This window comes from Stylophora pistillata, chromosome 3 (assembly GCF_964205215.1).
Source record: "Stylophora pistillata chromosome 3, jaStyPist1.2, whole genome shotgun sequence".
NCBI classification, from domain to species: domain Eukaryota; kingdom Metazoa; phylum Cnidaria; class Anthozoa; order Scleractinia; family Pocilloporidae; genus Stylophora; species Stylophora pistillata.
The window spans coordinates 30,062,596-30,082,595 of NC_142521.1; the positions used below are offsets into that span (position 1 = coordinate 30,062,596).

At 39.1% G+C, this 20,000-nt stretch overlaps 1 protein-coding gene across 1 annotated transcript; it reads left to right on the forward strand.

Annotated features, from left to right (window-relative positions):
* The first annotated feature begins 11,622 nt into the window (after positions 1-11,622).
* LOC111319546 (protein HEG homolog 1) lies at positions 11,623-16,811 on the forward strand. The gene is made up of 3 exons (XM_088755457.1): positions 11,623-11,925; positions 16,321-16,435; positions 16,652-16,811. The coding sequence occupies exons 1-3, from the start codon at positions 11,749-11,751 to the stop codon at positions 16,777-16,779; spliced, it is 420 nt and encodes a 139-aa protein (XP_088611583.1). The 5' UTR covers positions 11,623-11,748; the 3' UTR covers positions 16,780-16,811.
* The last annotated feature ends 3,189 nt before the right edge of the window (positions 16,812-20,000 follow it).

The following is a 20,000-nucleotide window of genomic DNA, read 5'->3' on the forward strand; positions in this document are numbered from 1 at the left end:
CATCTGCCGGTTAAGCAGCTGATGTTTGGAGACACAGGTTATAACATAAAAGGAAAATAGAACGAGCAGGGCTACCAAAATACCTTAGGAAAGTTTAAGTGTTACGGAATTGCCTGATTGGTCAATCAGCGTTGTTCTTTCCGTAAACAATACCGCCATCTTCAACACGTGTCTATTTAATTTTTGATCGATCGATCTATTCTGTATTTACTTGTTCATCCATTTTGTTTGTAAAGATCTGACAAGGGGGGTATGGCAATAGTGCAAAGTTGTTATGATAAAGACAAGGCCAACCTCCGAAAAAAAGGTAGTGACAAATTTGGTAATCATGACTTATTCTGTCGGCAATGACGTAACGTGTGACAACTCCGAGCCTCCATGTTGAACTGATGAATGAATAAATCAATGAATAAACTTAAAGGTGATTCTTCAGTATTGCACGGGACATCCTGAACTGCGTATAAAAATCACGTAGTCAGGAAAATAAGAGTGTGCGCATTTCGAGAATACGGTATTGGGTCTTTTCAAGTAATGTACAAGGAAAACAGGTGCAAGTTGCCTTTGGAACGAGCATGTTTACCTTTCTGTTTTATTGCATAAATTTGGTGTACACAGCATGCACGAGCATGGTGACCAATATTTTTATTCCATAAATTTGGTGTACATATTATCCTCTTTACTTAGAGAAGATTGACCGGTAATTAAGATAACGAATCGCTTTCTTGAGATGAAAATTTGACCCTTGAAAACCACTCAGCCGTGCAAGGTGAAACTCTTGCCTGGGGTTACATTTGTAATTAGTCCGTAGTTTCTTCTTTTCGAGCGCCTCACTGATGGAGCTCCTGCGGAGCATCGGCGTCACCCCAAGAGTTCCAAACGGCGCGCTAACATCAATTTTATTCACCATTTTGACTCGCGCCACAGACCTCGTCGAAAAGGGGGGACTACTTGTAGTCTACAGCATCACAGGAAGTCAAGACAGGCGAAATTTTGACAGCGTGTACTGTGTGCAATTTTTACGTGTAACACGTGTAACATGATAAAAATGCACGCGTTTTCAGCCAATCAGAAGCGCGTTTTTTTATGTTTATTATAAAACCTGTTAAATTATTTAAAAGTTTTCCTGTTTAAGGGATACATTTAAGAAAAATATATAAAACTTGTGGGGAGCTGTGGTGTTTTGCATATTGTTAAAACTGCTCCACCAAGAATTTCCATAAGAATGAGTCCTTGGACTTTTCTCAAGATTGGAACTACAACTTGTCCTTTAATCTCTTGCATTTTGATGGTAAACAGATTGTCATCGGTTTTTGCTGGTGTAGGTGAGTGCAATTTGACAAAGATAGCGATAATTTGAGCCGTTTAGATATCCACCAGATGGAAGATGTTCATGGAGACAATTAGGTAAGCCCTGCCCTTATCCAAAGATGCTGAGAATTTTCTGGACCAGAAAATACCTGCATTACTTATTTGGCGCTAGGTTTTTACAATGTCGACGTTTTGTTTTAGCAAAATTATATCTCCGCGTTCTTAATTCTCTGTCTTTGCCGTAATCACTGTGAGAACGGTTACTGCGAACAAACTTCTAGAGGCAATTGACTGACAACTCAACTCGAGAAACGTATTAGCAATGTAATTTCTCATCTCATCGGGCTGGGAAGACATGGTTACTTGTTATTTGATGACAAATTTGAGTTTGTGGCTTTTTTTTAAATTATGAAGAACGAAGAACGTGCTTTCTGAAGACAAATTAGCATTGGTACGTTGCCAGGCCATAGTGCAGTTAAGGTTAAAAAGTCTTTGTTGCTGTATGACACGTAAGCGCACGAATCCAAGCTTTGTAATTTATTTTCATCACGAACAAATTTCAAAGGGAACTGTAAAGGGATCTGCTCTTGAAGTGTTTAAACTAGTGAACCATCAGAACTTTTAAATCAGTGAGGTGAGAGAAAACGATAGATAAAGAAATAAAAAAGTTGTGACCGGAAATCTTGATTAAACTCCACACTTCGGCTATAATTTCTGGCTTAACGGAATATGTCTTGCCAGCTGCTCGAGGTGAAATAAAATATTTATAACACTCTCAAGTTAGTTTATTAGGAAACTTCAACTTTATCCGTAAGGCGAACATATTTAGAACAAAAATTGATTGAATCCTGCAATCCTGCAAGGGATGACAAATATTTATTTATAAGTTGAGAACTTAAGTTTAGGAGAAAACAGGTATGAAAACGAATGCCGAAAATGTTAGTCTCCCGCAATTTCCGAGTGCTTTCGGCCTTTGAATTGGCATTCATAATTTATTATAGTTAAAGAAATGTGTTTCTTTCGAATGTAGAAGAACTATGAAGAAGGAAGCGTTTTCGAATGTAAACAAAATTTTCACAAACAGAGAAAGATATTCCACTGTTTCCTGGAAACTTGTAAAAAACTGAAATGCAGTTATGGATGACATTGACACCGCGCTTTTCTGAAGACAAATTAGCTTAGTTACATTGCCAGGCCATAGTGTTTTAGAGATGTGAAAGTCCAGTTTTGATCAAAACGTCTCGTTCATGTTGTTTTGACACTTCAGCAGACAGATGGCAATATCTCTATTTCATTTTTATCACTAAAAAATTTCATTTCAACAAATTGTGGAGGAGTTTCCTTTTCATGTCCAAACAACCAGCTATGGATGAATTAAATGACAAATATTTAAAAACGTGTGGGCACGAACGTTTTGAAAATTTTGGTACTAAAGTTCACGAATTATTACTTCAGTTTCCCATTTGGTTGTTTAATCGGGATGTTGCTAAAACTGGTAACGGGCAACGAGGAACGAGGAACGGGGAACGGCGAACGGCGAACTGCGAACTGCGAACGGAGAACGGGTGTACAGCGGTAACCACCTGAGAATTCAAAATGGCGGAGTAAACGATGTTTACAAACACTGATTTTATCGCTAGGTCGCCGCTTGCAGCGAAATTAGACGACTCGCTTTTATTTAACTATTGCCCAGGCGAAGCCACGAAGCCTAGTATACCGAGGCGAGAATTCGAAGTCGACGTTTCTGCAATGGCTGACAACAATGACAATGACAATAACTTTATTTATACTTGAATTTAAGATAGCAAATACCTGCTAATATCTCCAAGTTAAATTATCTAAATTTAAAATATTTAAAATTAAACTAATTACTAACTATCTAAATACTATCTATATATAAAATACAGAATATAATTCTAAAGCAAAAGATATTAAAATATAATTTCTAAACAAGATAAAAACTAAGTAAAATTTATTCTACAGGTCGAATTTCAATTCAGAAATTTCGGATTTAAATTGACTTAATTCGTGTGGCAGTCTTATGTTATTGGGAAGAGAGTTCCATAGCTTACTACCCTGATAGGCTACCAATTGTTCTAACGTCTCTCTTTGCTTTTCCTTCCTGAAATCTGCATCTTTTGGCAGATTTTGGGTATGTTGGTTGCTTGCATTGCTCAACAGCATTTTTGGCAGATAAGTAACAAGGAGGTAATATCTTAGATTAACAGAAATGAGCTAGGAAAGAGGGGCCGTAAGGGGGGGGGGGGGGGGGTCACGCGCACAGTTCACGGGAATTAAAAAACGCAAATCACGGAACAGGATAATTAATTTTCGAGTTTCACGATTCACGGAAAATAAACTTACACATGAGAAAGACTTGTCGCCTTACCCTATATATATAATATTGTTGACAGTCGTGTCGTGATTGGTAATGTCAGATTCGGTTTCACAGCTTTGCTCTGCAGCAGACAGGCAGTCGCTTAAGATTTGTGTCTCTCGTTGAATTCTTCAATCTCTCTGTCACTGTCACACTGTGCCACGTCTCCAAACTCGTTTGCAGACGCCGCTGCCTCAGGGCAATTGTCTTGAAATCTGTAATTGCAAGGTAGTATAAAAAATACACGATCCACTTGGCTAATGAGGTCTTAAAAGTTTTAATAACTGATATTATCATTCAATCTTGAAAGTTAGCAATTAGAACTGATATTTTAAATGTGTATTCATCTTGTCTTGTGACTATCGGTGTAACAACAACTAAATACGCCGTTTTGCAGAAGACCTTAAGATACCGCATCGAGAAGTAAATAGATCAGAGGATCTTTAACAAAAGAAAAGTAAAAGAAATGTTTTACTTAGGCTGATGGTGACAGATCGGTTAGTATAATATCACAATCTTACAAATAATGTGAAAGACACTTACATGTTGTCTAACTCTAAATCACGATCACTGTCATTTCCCGCTGATATTCCTTTAGGTGAACCGACGTTTCACATTACACTTCCATCACTTTGACTTTCTTGATCTCCTCCGCGGCTTCCGCTCTTCTTCAGCAAGGCTTCCATATTTCTTTTCATCCCAGCTATTGTTGCATTGTGTTTCTTGGCATTATCTTCCTAGTCTCGACGGTTTTGACAAGCTGTATTAAAGTGTTCTGTACGTAGCAACAAAAATATGACCTCCAGTGATCTTTACTTTTTTTAAGAAAACAATGAATTTTAAACACCTGCTTTATTCTTTGACAATACAGAAGTTCTCTGGATGGTCTTCTCCAGTGGTTTTCTTTTAAAGTAAAATTGATGATGATACTTCAAAGTGAAACTTCCGAAGCTTTAAATAGAAATGGTTCTGCAGACAAGCTTGAAGGATAATGCTCAACATTTTACGTACTTTTTTTAAAGTATCGAGCTTTAGTCTACGGAGTCCTGTCCGTTGGTACAATCTTTAACTTCTGGCAACGACCCCACCTTATAGTAAATTCATTGACCGCTCTGCTATTGAACATACTTGCCAGAGCTACAAACACATTGAAAGGCTAATTCACTAAATATATTAAAGACGATTTAAATAATCATCGTTATCATCATCGTCTCCATCATAGTAATAAAATGATAAAATTTTAGGAAAAATCATGGCTGTTAATAATAACAAAAATTCTTAACGACTTCTTTTAGTCGCACATAGCCAAATTTAGATCATCCAACATCTTGGTCTGTCGTTCATTTCGCTCAACACTTTCGCCCTGTTTTAGGCGCTATACAAGGTGGTCGTCCTCTACCTTTGAGGCTGATCTTTTCCTTCCACCTCTTGGCTTTCGTTTGCTGACTTTGCTCTTTTGTTGTTCTTCGCCACCAGCGACTGTGATATTTATCACCGGGGAATCTTTCGAAAAGACGATTTCCTTTTTAAGAACATTGACTAAAGAAAAATAATGACAATAAAATTAATTAATCAAATAATAATATTTTGACTGCGTCCTTTTTATCTTTTGTCTATCTACTTTGACATTTATATTGGTGTCATTTTTTCTTGGCAGTTTTAAACCCCACTGCAGTCTCTTTCGTAGTCCATAAAAATTAAACTTAAGTTGCCTTTAATCGAGAAAAAAATCTGTCCGAATATTCTCTTCCTAGTCTTCCTAGGTTGTTCCTATTCTCAGGTCTTCTCATTATTGTCAACACGCCCTTTTTGCAAAGCGAGCGATCAAGGATCATCAAGAAATATCTCAGGAGGTGTGTTGAATATCGCCTCTAACGACCCTAACCGAAAGCACGGCTCTCATCAATGACTCACTTTCTGAGAAGATTGTCGATTCTTAAGCAAACTTCAAAGAAAATATGTAGGGCGGACTGAATAAAACTTTTCTAGACTTCTAGTATTGTGAGGGCCTGTTTACATGGAGATAGGGTGACCCTTCTAGAAGGGGCACCCTCTTAGAAGGGTAACCCTTGCCTATTGTATTTTCCGGCTTGGTTTACATGAAAGGTAGGGTCACCCTATCTGCTTGGTGGGGTAACCCTCCTGCGAGGGCCAACTTTTTGCCATGTAAACACTTGAGGTGGGGTCACCCTCCTAGAAGGGTCAACTTTTGTGGGTTCAGTTTACTGTCAGATTGCCGCGAAACTCTGTAACGGCTTCGCGCGCGTATAAGCCCGAGGAATATCTTCGCCGTTCTGTGGTGGCCAAATTGTTTGAACAGAGTTCGAAACAGTCGGAGGACAACAGTGTCGACATTTCGAAAAAAGACATAGATGATTATGAATTAGTGGTCGACGAGAGTACCATAGAAAGCCGCTCGACTCCGGAAAGATATGGAAGAAAGCTTGTCACGTGAAAAATCAAAGAATTCACAGGGAAAACGAAAAGCGTCCTTCACCACTGCTCTGTGCGACCAGGATTCCGCCAAATTCTCCCTCGGCGACAAAATGGCTCTCCTTCGTACATGCCTCATTCGTCGCATTGCAACATTGTACTGGGCGGCTACCTGTAGCGCCATTCGCTCTTGTCGGCGTTTTTCTATTAGGGGATACGACAGCAAGAACCCACAGCACTGAAAAACCCCAGCCAAAGAGGCAAGCGCCAAGAAAATTGAATTTACCGCCAAAATAGTTCGTTTGTCCGCCATTTTAGTTGTTTTGTACTTAGCGACCGCGCAGTTATCTCCCTCGGCGCCAAATTCAATAATCGCAATAGCCCTGGGGTCAAGACTTTGCATGTAAAGGGGGGCTATCTTTTGCCCCTTCTAGAAGGGTGACCCTCCTAAGGGGGTCACCCTATCTCCATGTAAACAGACCCTAAGAGATGTAAGAAATGAACGCGAATTAAAACAATTAACACGAAAGTATGGATATCAGATACCTTTCACGCGTGACTTTCAAGTAACACGTGTCATAAATTATGATCTTTTATCAAATTTTCATGATGAAAACACTAACCTTGTAAAACTGCAGAATCGACAAAAAGCAGCCTTTTCATGTTCCACTGCGCTTGTGTATTGATTGAGAAAGCTTTACTACCTTCTGCGCCTTTGGCTAGTCTGCACAGCTAAAGATCAATAGATGACCCTGTTCCCCGCTTCTCAGCTTCGGCCTTGAGGCCCGCGTGTTCAACGATATGCCTTTTCAGGGCATCAAGGGAATTATTTTCTCTTTTCAGGGGAATTCTGATCCTTTCCTTTCCCCCAAGAAAACTGAAAGATCCAGGAGATTTGGGATCAACGAAGTAGACAGCCCCTTCTAAAACACGAAACGGCTCTTCGCTAACTTCGCTCTTCGACATTGTGGGTCGTGAGAAATGAAGACAAGACGTCAGACAATGAATAATCTGAAGACCTGATCGTTGATGTCAAAGGTCGCATCAGCTTTATTTTTGGATGAACGGGTCATGCGAAACCCTATTGTTTGGTCACGCAAGCTGAAGAAAAAAGACACGGCGATCACCTGGAGAGTTCCTTTGTGGGGTCTTCCTAGCCGTTCACGGAAAGAAAAAGGGTCGTTTTCGCGTTTGTTATCACGAGTATCGGAAAATTATTTCTCTGTTTCACATATCACGACAATCATATCATTCACGGTTCACGAATTTTAAAACTTTTAGATTACGGATCACAGAAAATAAATTAGTCCGATCACGTTTCACGTGAAACCCCCTTACGGCCCCTCAGGAAACGTAATAACCAGCCTAGTTATTAAAATTACTACATGCAGATATCTGCTTACCTTACCGCAAAATAACATCAGGAACATATCTTTGTATCGACCCATAAACTTCCATGTAAACAATAGGGAAATCAAATATTGACAGAAATTTTAATAACACTTAATTTAAGAGCTCATAATATACATGAAAAAATTTCTCAGTTCTGATTGGTTAAGATGAATGCAGTTTTCAGTTAATTCAGTGTAGAAGAGAGTTAATTCAGTGCAGAAGAGGGTTAATTCAGTGCAAAGGAAGAAACAAACCAGACATTCTGATTGGTCACAATGATTGGTCAATGTCAAGGTCAATGTCAAGGTCGATGTCAAGGTCAGTGTCACTTGCAGAGTTTGAATAAATTATTTTTGCACGTGTTTCGCGCGCTTCTCTCCTGCGTAGTTATGAGGAACTAGCTCGTATTTTTTCATGTATATTATTAATAGATAATCACATGATTTCCTCGTGCAATTTGGAATAAATAAGCACTTGTAAATTTTTTCAAAGACCACAAATTGCACTCGCCCTACGGGCTCATGCAATTTTGTTAGTGTTTGAAAAAATTTACTCGTGCTTGTTTATTCCAAATTGCACTAGAAATCATGTGATTACCTATACAAAACATCAGTTATGTCTTCAAGAATGTAGGTGTATGAATTCACATTCATGCTAGTGCTTACAATAATATTTACACTGCATTGATCATATCCAAGAGAAAGTGATTCCCATAATGGGCGAGAAAGTCATTCAGCTGTTTGCTTTACAACATTATTGACATTGCTAGGTTGTAACGGTGAAGATATTGGAGGTAAACTTCATTGCCTTGTAGTACAATTACTCTATGAATATAAGAATAATGCCGCGAGCTTGTAGTTCTGAGTTGATTGTTCAAATGTTGTGCATGAATTGTAAGATACTCACCTCTCCGAGGATTTGATTTCTATGCAACCTGCAATGTGTGCCAGACAAAAACTAAATTTATGAGGCACTCAACATTTCAAAGTAAAATCCTTCAATAAAACTTACACTTACCGTCCATGCTTTTTGCTCCGACGATCACGTTCGAAGAGCACGTACTGAAAACTAGTTGCCAGACCCTTTTAGTTCCCTTTACTCCGCAATTTTAAATTTTCAGGCGGGTTACCGCTGTACACCCTGTTTAATCGTCGTTTACATCAGTGATTCAAATGATTTCAAAACCGTGGTGCGTAAATTGACATTTTTCAAAAGTCTTCTAACGTTTACGCAAATGTATCGCGTTTTCATGTCATTGTTATCAGTTCTGAATGGTTATCAAATTTGAACAGACAAAAAGTCTAGAGTGATCCGAAAAAATTACGTGATATGATAACACTTTATATTTCATATAACGTTTTTTAGTTAGCTTTGAGACAGAAGTATATTCAACATGAATAAAGGCTGACAGTTTCGAAAGAAACTGTTTGGGGCTGCGTCGGTGGGAGTAACGAAATAATTTGCATATATCAACAAAGTTGAAATGGTAAATTAGCCACCGTAATGATTACAAAAGCTGTCGTTTCGAGCGTTAGCCCTTCGTCGGAGCGTTAGCCCTTCGTTTATTCGCTCCGACGAAGGGCTAACGCTCGAAACGTCAGCTTTTGTAATCATTACGGTGGCTAATTTACCATTTCAACTTTGTTGATATATCCAAATTATATTCAACATGGTTGCTACAGTCATGGCTTTATGAATTCCTTGACAAATGTAAAACTTCTTAGACCAAATTTACAAATTCCATAATTAGCTCAAGTAATGACCTCCATTTATGCTATTAGTAAGTCTCATGCAGGGAAAATTAGCTCATAGTCCTCGCTTGACAAAACAATATTTAGAAAATCCAGAATATTTTTATCTACGTACCTTTTCTAAGTTACGGTTAAATCTTGAATTTGATAGATGAAGAGCCACTTAGCGCATGTGCTCCCACTAAGGCCAAATTTTTATTCACCGAAACCCAATTTAGTTTATTTAAATTTCATGTCTATAAAAACCCAGCAAAGTACGTGAATTAACAAACAAAAAATTCCCTAACTTCTCGGAAAAAATTTTTTTCCTGACTTGAAGTGAATTCCTAGACTTTTCCTGACCTTGACGAATCTTTTTTTCCCGACCATTTCCTGACCACTTTAGGTAAAATAAAATCTGTATCTAAGTGGTCCATCCAGCCGAACCTGTATCCCAGTTTCCTCGGCATGACTAAAAGTGACTAGAAGCAAAACCAAGGTCAACCCTCAAACGGAGCATAACAGTCGATGACAGCGGGCTCTCGTTTGATATGGCAAAACTCTTCCGACAGAAATTGTTTGTTTTTAAAATTTCATGACATAACCAGCCAGTGCTCATCGCTTGACACTCTGAGTTGTTGCGTAAAAAAGAAAAATAGTGCCTACTGACTATGATGGGATATCTGGATTGAGTCTTTGGCGTTTTGCCAAAATTTATCAATTATTCTGCTCAAGCTTGCCGAATTTGAGGTTATGATGATCTCATATTCGGCAAGTTGTTTGTTTTCTCGCGGACGTGTGAAAGAAGTTCTGAATCATAGTAAGTATTTAGCAAATAAAAACGACCTAATTTTCCGTTACGCACGTTGAAATATTTCCCTATAGAATTTATTGTCTTTCTCTTCGATGATCTGGGAGTCACGTGTTCTATTGTAGTTTTGTTATTTCTTTACTCTCGAGCAAAACGATTTTCTCCGGTAATGCTTCACAGGTCACCCACACACCTTTTCTTTGACTTCGCTGACGAATTCATTGACCATATTTGTCGAAGTTAGGTTATGAGTTGAGAGCACGTAGATTATTTAGTAAATAAACCCCTTCGGGTGGCTGGTATGTCGGCTGATAACGTCCGCGGCTGAGAGATTTTCCGAAAAATTCGGGAAATATGAAAGGGCAAATATGAAATTTTGAGGACAATCTCTCAGCCAAGGACATTATCAGCCGACATACCAGCAAGCCAGAACGGTGTTTATTTATTTTATAACCCTCTTATTAATTTTCAAAGTGCAATTAAACTGCTCGTAAACACAGTAAAAAAGCCAGTGGTGATCTGATGGCGAATGCGCGTGGCTATCGCAAGCAAAAACAAAAAACCAGTTTGGTTTCCTTCCCTGTAAATAAGAGAACGGAAAACTTGAAACTCTAGTGTTGACTATCTTTCTTTTTCACGGAAAAAATCGGAGGACAAATATCGACGCGGACGGGGGTTATTGCGTGATAACTGTCCTGTGATTTTCCAGCACGTGACGTAAACTAACCAATAAAATCGCGCCAAGATTAATGGAAGGGTTATAAAAGCCCATAACGTGGCTCAGTTCAGCCAATCAGATGGCTAGAAATTCAATAGCCGTGCTCCAGTTTTTTACCGATTGGTGTTAGTCAGATACTAAACCAAAGGATCAAACATCGAATATCCTTTGCCATTCACCTCCAAGTAGCTCGCTCGGGAATGCGCCCGAAGATATCATAATCGTTGCTGGAATAGATAAGTTAAAGTTATATTTTTTGTGCTATATTATCCCACTGTTTTGATATATGCTTAAACAACTTTTTACCTCAGTGTCGGTGGATATTCTCCAAAACTTCGGTGGATAGTTGTTTATTATAATCCATCAACTATTTCTGTTCGCGCAGTATTGCCAGGTTTAAATGAATCACGCGACCAAATAAGCCCCGACTGCAACTGGGAATATTCGAGGATATACCTCGAGTGCTATTCCCCAAACCTGACGCTCACTTCGATAGTAAGTAAGTAAGTAAGTAACAACTTTATTTAATAAGTGTTACAGAAGAGGGGACATGTTTATTTGCCCATAAAGTTGTACCAGAGAACACTGAAAAGAGAGTATCCCATGCAATAAACGGTATCAACCTGTTCGTAAACATTTTTTCCTACAAGTTACGAAATATTTTGAGGATAATAACCACAATGGTGTCCGTTTGGTGAGAAAATATGCTCGCATATGTCGTATAATCATGACTGGACATTATCTGTTCCTCGAAGTTCACTGTTCACATCTCGAAACAGGAAATGTCCGAGGATGAGTATTAGTGCCGCATATTTCCCCGTCAAATAGTTGTTTTGTTTATCTGTAATTTTAATAACACTGTTCATTTTAAATCAAATTATTTTCAGCTCTTGGTTGCCGAAGTCTGCATTTTTTGAAGCCGATTGGAGGTCTTGCTTTGCAGGATCACGTCATTAAAGAAATTAACTTAACCACGGAAATGGAGCTAAACGGTGATTGTAGACACCAGTGCCTTCAGGAAAGCTCTTGTGTGTCGGTGAACATCGGTCTATCAAAAAACGACAGCATGAGGATCTGCCAGCTTAGTGACTCTGACCACACCCAACATCCTGATGATCTCAAACCAAAAAAGGACTTTCTCTACTGGGCTACTACGGTATAAAATTTAAGCTTTAATACATAAAGAATGATATGTTAATCCTTAATTGAGAATAGTGAACGCATTGCCAGTCATTCATCAGCTTGACTGTTCATGCGCTTGCTATGTCTAAAGCACACAGAGAAAGGATTGAGTACACTTGGGTAACACTAGAATTTTAACCTCTGGATATCTGAATACGAATTGTCCATCAAAAGCAGTTTTCAGGATATTGAGTTGTTACAAGTGCATTGGGACGACGATCAAAGGTTTGTTCAAGATTAGGTGTGTGACTATACGTCGAGAATTTTGTAATACCTATTTTATTTAGAGAGTTCGCAATAAACATTGGGGAAGAAGAGAGGTATATCGGTGGATTTTGTTACATATCTCGTGGTTGCTCAAACAAAATCTTACACTTTCGGCGGATCAACATTGTCCATATAAAGGTCCATATAAACATTGTCCAGATGAAGGTGCGTCATGGCTGGTCGGCTTTATTTGGCGCTCCTGCAATGTTTGATTTTCCTGCAGTTTTCTTACTTTTTAAGAGCAAATTTTCGCATTGAGCGTAATAATTCTTATGACCTGATTGTGGAAAATGAGTCTCATAAGGGATTTAAGGAATTTTTTACTGATGCAATTTATCATGAATGTACAACTTCTATCAGGCTATCATTAAGAAATGGTTTCCATAGAACACGACGAGCTGAATTCAAAGGTACCAAGCATGGAATCACAAGCTTAGCTATCCCAGGACATAATCCTCCTTTGGATATAACCGTTCATCAAGATATCTCTAAAAATCCTGGTCCTACTGGTTTTCATGGATTGCTTCATCGGTCAATTGATTCTGCATCGATTATTGTACAACAGTCGACTACAGATCTCATGGATATATTTATATGGATATACTTACAGAAACATTAGCTCTACGCTAACCAACCAAAAACCAGATTTAATGGACTTATTTGCTGAACCATATACCAATATTCAAAGATTTCACTCTATTCATAATTCAACCTCAAACTCGTCGAATATGAATACTAATTTTACTCAAGAATACAATAACTCAATTCCTGTGAGGATTACTCCACGCATTGATGCTAAATATGCGCCTTCCATCAACAATTACAGTTCACGCTCACTGGTTCCAAGTAAGTCAACTGCCACTACAAAGCCTAATCAAACTAACACTACAAAAAAAACATTATTTGTTTTATTTAGCATCAGATCCGTCAGAAATAAAGCTGTGGCTATCAAGGATTATGTTGTGGATAACAACATCGATATTCTGGCACTTACCGAGACATGGCTTCGTCCAGGGAAGTATGATGAGTTAGAAATCGGTACAATGTGCCCTCTTGGCTTTAGATTTCTTCATGTTCCAAGATTGCATCGCAGAGGGGGAGGAGTAGGCGTGCTGTTTAAAGCCAACCTCAGAATAAATTCGATACTTACAGATGATTTTCCATCTTTCGAAGTAATAGATCTTCGTTTTAGATCTATCAAGTGCATCAGGTTTTTGATTATTTACCGACCACCTGATTCAAACTACATAGCTTTTTTCCAAGATTTTTCACGACTCCTAGAGCAAGTTCATGCTGAGCCTACTAGTCATATTATAATTGCTGGTGACTTTAATTTCCATGTTGATGACCCAGACAATCAACATGCCCGACAGTTTCTGGACTTACTTGATTCTTCGAACTTAAGACAACATGTTATGGAGGATACGCATATACATGGTCACACCCTTGACTTGGTTATTTCAAGATCACATGACTTGTTAATTAATTCATATAACATCATGGATCCTGGACTATCTGACCACTATGCTGTTCTCTGTGAACTACGCCTACAAAAATTTAACTTCGAGAAAAAAGCGGTAACTAGTCGAAATCTACGCACTTTGAATATGGAGAGTTTTTGCACTGACTTTATTGATGCTTTCTCTGATGAAAAATGCACAGATCTGAGCTCACTGGTCGATAAATATGATACTACACTGCTCTCTCTAATTGACAAACACGCTCCAGTAAAACATCGTTGGATTACAGTTCGACCAAAGGCTCTATGGTATACACCTGAAGTGACTGAGCAGAAGAGAATTAGAAGGAACCTAGAACGAAAGTGGCGCCTAACAAGATTGCCGTCTGATCGTCTGCGTTATGTAAACCACTGCGATGTTGTCGTTAATCTTATTGCTAGACTAAAATTTGATTACTATTCATCTATTATCGAACAGCACTCATCTTATCAAAAGGCGTTATTTTCTACCGTAAATAAGCTTTTGCAGAAATCAACTCCCAAGAGGTATCCTATCTGTCATGACAACGCAGCGCTGGCTAATTCATTTGCTAATTTCTTCTCGGAGAAGATTGAAAAAATCCACCATTCACTGTTAGCTAAACAAGATGCAATCAGCAATGATCTCACTTTGGAGCTGCCTACTGAAACTTCAACGTCATTCTGTAATTTCTTTGAGGTAACAGAAAAGCACATTGTGGAGTACGCCTCCAAATCTTCTAATAAATCTTGCTGTCTAGATCCTATCCCATCTATTGTCTTTAGAGGATGCGTTAAAGTGCTATTTCCAGTTATTACGAAGATAGTTAACATGTCAATCGATACAGCTACTGTACTTAAGTCCCTCAAGATTGCTCCTGTCTCTCCTCTCCTAAAGAAGCCCGATGCTGATCACAACCAGTTTGCTAATTTTAGACCAGTATCTAGCCTAAGCCTTGTCTCTAAAATCAGTGAAAATTCTGTGGCGGTTCAACTTACCGATTACATAACGAAGCACCACTTGGTTGAGATGTTCCAATCTGCCTATAAGGTTTTCCATTCTACAGAAACCGCCTTAGTTAAAGTGCAGAATGATATCCTACGCGCTGTTGATACAAACCATTCTATTGTTTTGCTACTATTAGACTTATCTGCGGCCTGCGATACGGTAGATCATTCTATACTGTTGTCAGGACTAGAGCAAAGATTTGGTGTAAAAGGAAAAGTAATCCAATGGATTAAGTCTTCTCTCATGGACCGTGAACAGTTTGTACAAATTGAAAACTGTAAGTCAACGTTACGCAAATTGGTACATGGCGTTCCACAAGGATCTGTTTTGGGCCCATTATTGTATGTACTATATACTTCTCCAAAAGCTGATATTATTAAGAGCTATGGTCTACAATATCATTTATACGCTGATGACACGCAAATTTATGTGTCTTTCTTGTCAAGTTCGCAAGATGAACTATTCACAGTTAAATCTAAAGTGGAATTGTGTGTAAAACACATTGATCAATGGATGATATTGAACGGCTTGAAGCTCAACCAAGATAAAACCGAATTGTTACTCATCAGTTCCAGGTTTCGTCAATCTCCTGTACTCAGTTTTTTTTTTGAAGTTGGTGATGAAAAGATTAGCCCAGCTCAATCTACAAAAGATTTAGGAATGTTTTTCGATCAACATCTAACAATGGATGAGAAAGTTAAAAGTCTGTCAAGCTTCGTACTATCACCTAAGGAACATAAGTAAGATACGAAAATATCTCAGTCCGGAAACTGCTGAAATTGTGATTCATGCTTATATTACATCTAAATTGGATAATTGCAATTCCCTTCTCTATGGACTACCTGACTATATGATTAACAAGCTACAGTCTATACAGAACGCTGCTGCGCGAGTTATTACTTTGACAAAGAAATGGGAACATATTACACCTGCATTAAAGAAACTTCATTGGCTACCTGTTAAGTATCGCATTATCTTCAAAATACTCCGACTTGTCTATAAAGGTCTACATGGCTTAGCTCCAACTTATATTGCTGAACTGTTGCATCAAAGGAATTATGGCTCTCGCGTACTGCGTTCCTCGTCACAAATGCTCCTGATGGTTCCAAGAACATTTCGAAAGAACTATGGTGACCGTGCCTTCTCCATTGCCGGTCCCAAGCTTTGGAACGATTTGCCATATTCCCTTAAAACATCTGAATCTGTTGCAATTTTCAAGAGGAACCTTAAAACATACTTGTTCAAAGACACTTTTTTATTGACGATTTTTTATAATTTAATTGCTATGTTAATTAGTCTATAATTTTTTAAAGCGCTACGGAGAACTAGTCGAGCTTAGTGCTATATAAATGCTTTATTATTGTTATTATTATTATTATTATTATTATTATTATTGACAGAGTGACGAGAAAGGCGAGTGACGTGCTATCAGCTAATTGGTGATATCAAACATACGTAAAAATTTTCGCGATTTTACATATGTGTAGTTACAACTTTTCTCAGGGCTGGAAATGAAATCCTTGTTAAAAACCGCCGTTTATACGATAAAATACTCTTCTATCCACTTTGATTTTACTAGACTATGCATCACTTAAAATGTTTTTCTATCTCTTTAGAATCCATGTTCTAGTGATCCCTGTGTCCATGGTGCAACCTGTTTTAGTGGATTTACAGACAAGAGATACGTTTGCCTGTGTCAAGCTGGTTACGCGGGAGAAAATTGCGAAAAAGGTAAATATTTTTTACGTGATGTTACATTGAAGACTAGCTTTCAGTATTGTACAGGACTCAAATAAGATGGGAAAACGAGGTTGTCTGTTATAGGCCTCTTAGCAGAATCCATGCAATCAGTCGACGAAACTACACAATTTCCTGAGATGACACAAGCTGAGATGACACATACTTATTTTCAATTTGGTAAGCTCTCGATTCTTTTTTACTGTTCAGATATAGACGAGTGTGCTAACCACGCCAACGACTGCCACGTGCACGCCCTGTGTAGTAACACTGACGGAAGTTATACCTGCACCTGCAAATATGCATACCACGGTGATGGCAGGAATTGCACCGGTTAGTCTTGAATTTGGTAAAATTTAATTGTGATGATTGTGACAACATTACAAGTACTTTTTACTCGTGGATATGTGAAGCGCAGGTACGAATAATGGAAACCGATAGACAAATTTCGTGGCGTACGCACGGCCTCAGGAGGATGAGGAGAGCATGTTACGCATGAGTTAATTTTCGAATGGGTGGGACACTTTGAGTTACTGATGTTTTCAGTTTGTAAAAGGAAAAGAGCATTTATTTCCAAACTTTCAAAAGTCCCCTTCCAATTTATAGGAAATAAACTCAGAAGGCGTAATCTACGCATCATGTAGGCTTTGAGGAAAAAATATTTTTCTTTGAAAAGAGAGCACCTTACTGTTTGAATCAGCGACTTTTGCCGAAAAGGGCCGCTAAATCTGCGAATAACTCGAGTTATTCAAAAAAATGATGGAGCCGAGGAAAGGTGGATGTGTATGTGGAACTTTAATTTGTAGTTTCCTGAGGTATTTTTCAACTCAGTATAAATATGTTATGAAGGTTGCAAAGGGATATTGTTTTGTCCTTTCATTTCAGGTTCCGGGTTTTCATTCGGCAGCTCTGCACCAGCAGCCACCTCCACAGCAGGGGGCTTCTCACTGGGCATCACATCCACTGCTCCTTCCTCTTCATTCACTGGGGGTCTCGCCTTTAGCAAACCAGCTACCACAAGCACAGGGTTCAGCCTTGGTCAGACCTCAAGCTCAACATTTGCTGCTCAACAAGGTGGCCCTCAACAAAGTGGCCCTCAACAAAGTGGCCCTCAACAAAGTGGCACTCAACAAAGTGGACTGGTGACAGGTGGTGTTGCGCCACTTGGGTTCACACTGGGAACTTCTAACACTAAAGCAGTTACAACAGCGACTCCAACAATGGGTTTTTCACTCGGAGGTGCTGTGTCTTCTGCTCAGTCAGGACTGTCTTTTGGGGTAATCACTACAACAGCATCTACCAGTAACCCTAGCACTGCACCTACATTTGGGGCCCCTGTGGCCACAACCACCACTAGTGGATTTTCTTTTGGAACCACCCTCAAACCAGGTGACACTGTAGCTGCCTCAGCTAGTGCTGGGTTTTCTTTCAATGCACCAGCTGCAGCAAGTGCTTCAGCAACACCAACTTTAGGGTCATTATCTGGATTAGCGACAACTGCAGCACCCAGCACAGCCAGCAGTTCAGTCTCTTCAGCTCCCACTCTGAGTGCCAAGCTTTCAGGAATAGGCACAACTGCTGTTACGACTGCTTCAGGGTCACCAGCACCTGGACCATCAGGATTTAAACTTGGCACCACACAAGCAACATCACTGTCAACAGCGACGACAACAGGTCAGTTTGGTGACATGGCATGTGAAAATACTAATCTTGGCAGGAATGATTGATTAATTGCATTCAAGTTGACTTTAGAGATATAGATTTATAGTCAAACTTCCAAAGACAAAACTGGGGATGGAATCTAGGAATTTCGTCTATTCAGGGAAGAATCAGAATAGAACTTTTGTTCACCGGATAAGCTTACTAAGTGATCAAGGCTAGAGGTCTAGTCTACAGCTTTTGCTTTTGAGGTAAGCTTATCTGCTGTACAAAAAAATGATGGAGCCGAGGAAAGGTGGATCGGCGGTATGGTGGAATATCTAAAGGCGCAGATTGTATCCGTCATTTGAAGAATTACCGATTATTTAAAATTTCGCGCTGAGGTATACAGCTTAGGCTCGATTCTTCAAGCTTAAGGTCTCTTAACAAAAAAAACTTAGTCCCCTCAAACAAAGAAAGTGACCATAAATGGTGTGTTTTTGAGCCCTATTGAGAGATGGATTTAATATGTCGCAGTTGTTATTTGGTCTCGTCACGCAACGCGCTCTCTTCGTCTTCCCAGTGGCGTAACGAGACCAAATAACGGATGAAAATGAGAATTAGTGCTTCGGCACGAGGGGTTTTCACTTTACCGCGGAAAAACTCCATTTTATCTCCAGGAGACCTTAATCAAATATATTTCGCGGTCTCCGTTTTTCGAATAAGAGAAAATACTTCGAACGAAGAGAAAGAATCATATTTCTAAGGCTTTCATGTGGGCATTACAACGAGGGAGCTTTTGCCTATCTGGACTTTGCCCCCTATGTGTGGAATGCATGTCAAAATGCAGGTTGTTTACAGGGAAATGATATGTAATGGGGTGACGCCCAAGGCAGCATAAGGCGAATTTTATTAGTAAAAAAAGCGAAAGTGCATGAGAGTTGCGTGGAAATTTAATGAAAAAAGCATTTTGTTTAAGGTGTTTTTGGTGGGGGAAACCTTCGACTATTCACGATTAGCGCGTAGCTAATTCCCCGAAATGGGATTCCCCACGGAAAAGACTGAGGTTGTATAAAGACGCTTGCAGAATATTTGTCTCACATCAAACTAAAATTCCTGGACCAAAACTTCATTGATTGATTCATATGTCAATCACAAACCCTCGTTACTCTAAAAAGAAATAGAAAAATATCACGCCAATTGCTACGGCGGAACGGATCCCTTTTTCCCGGTGATCTTTTGCGCTGGCCTCTATACTTGCAACTGAAGGAGAATTTCTCGTTCACGCCATATGTTCTCCAATTGCTCCTAGTATAACCAGACCTGGGGTATGAGTCACAGATATCTGAATAAAAGTGACGCTCAAATTTGTTTCTCTCGAAAGAAAAAGGGTCAAATGGACAAGGAAAATCTTGCTATCGCACGCCAGACTAGACGAGCAATTAAAATTTTATCCAGACATATCTTGCATGTCATGACAGTTAAAAGTTTCAAATAAAAACATGACTGTTTTGCCAAAATGTGGAGGCATTCGAGGCAGGACGTTCGGTTCTTTTAGGATTGGCAAAAAGTTTGGCGATTGCACTTGTTATGCGTTACCTGTTGACAGATTTTTCACTCAAACTTACAAAAAAGGGCAAAAAAGCTCCTGTGCGACAATTATGCGTCGGTGGATGCCACTGTGAAAATAGTCTGAGGTGTTTATCTTCTTTTGTGGTGTCACATACGGCAAGAACTGAAATGATTATATCGCCGGATCTACACAATTTGCTGATTCAAACGGTAAAATGCTCTCTCGTCAAAGAAAAAATTTTCCACAAAGTTTAATGAAGTACCGATCACACTTATCAAGATGTTTCTGCAAGAACAATTTCTGTTTTAAATCACGTACAATCCTGAAATGCTTGTACGATGTTTATCG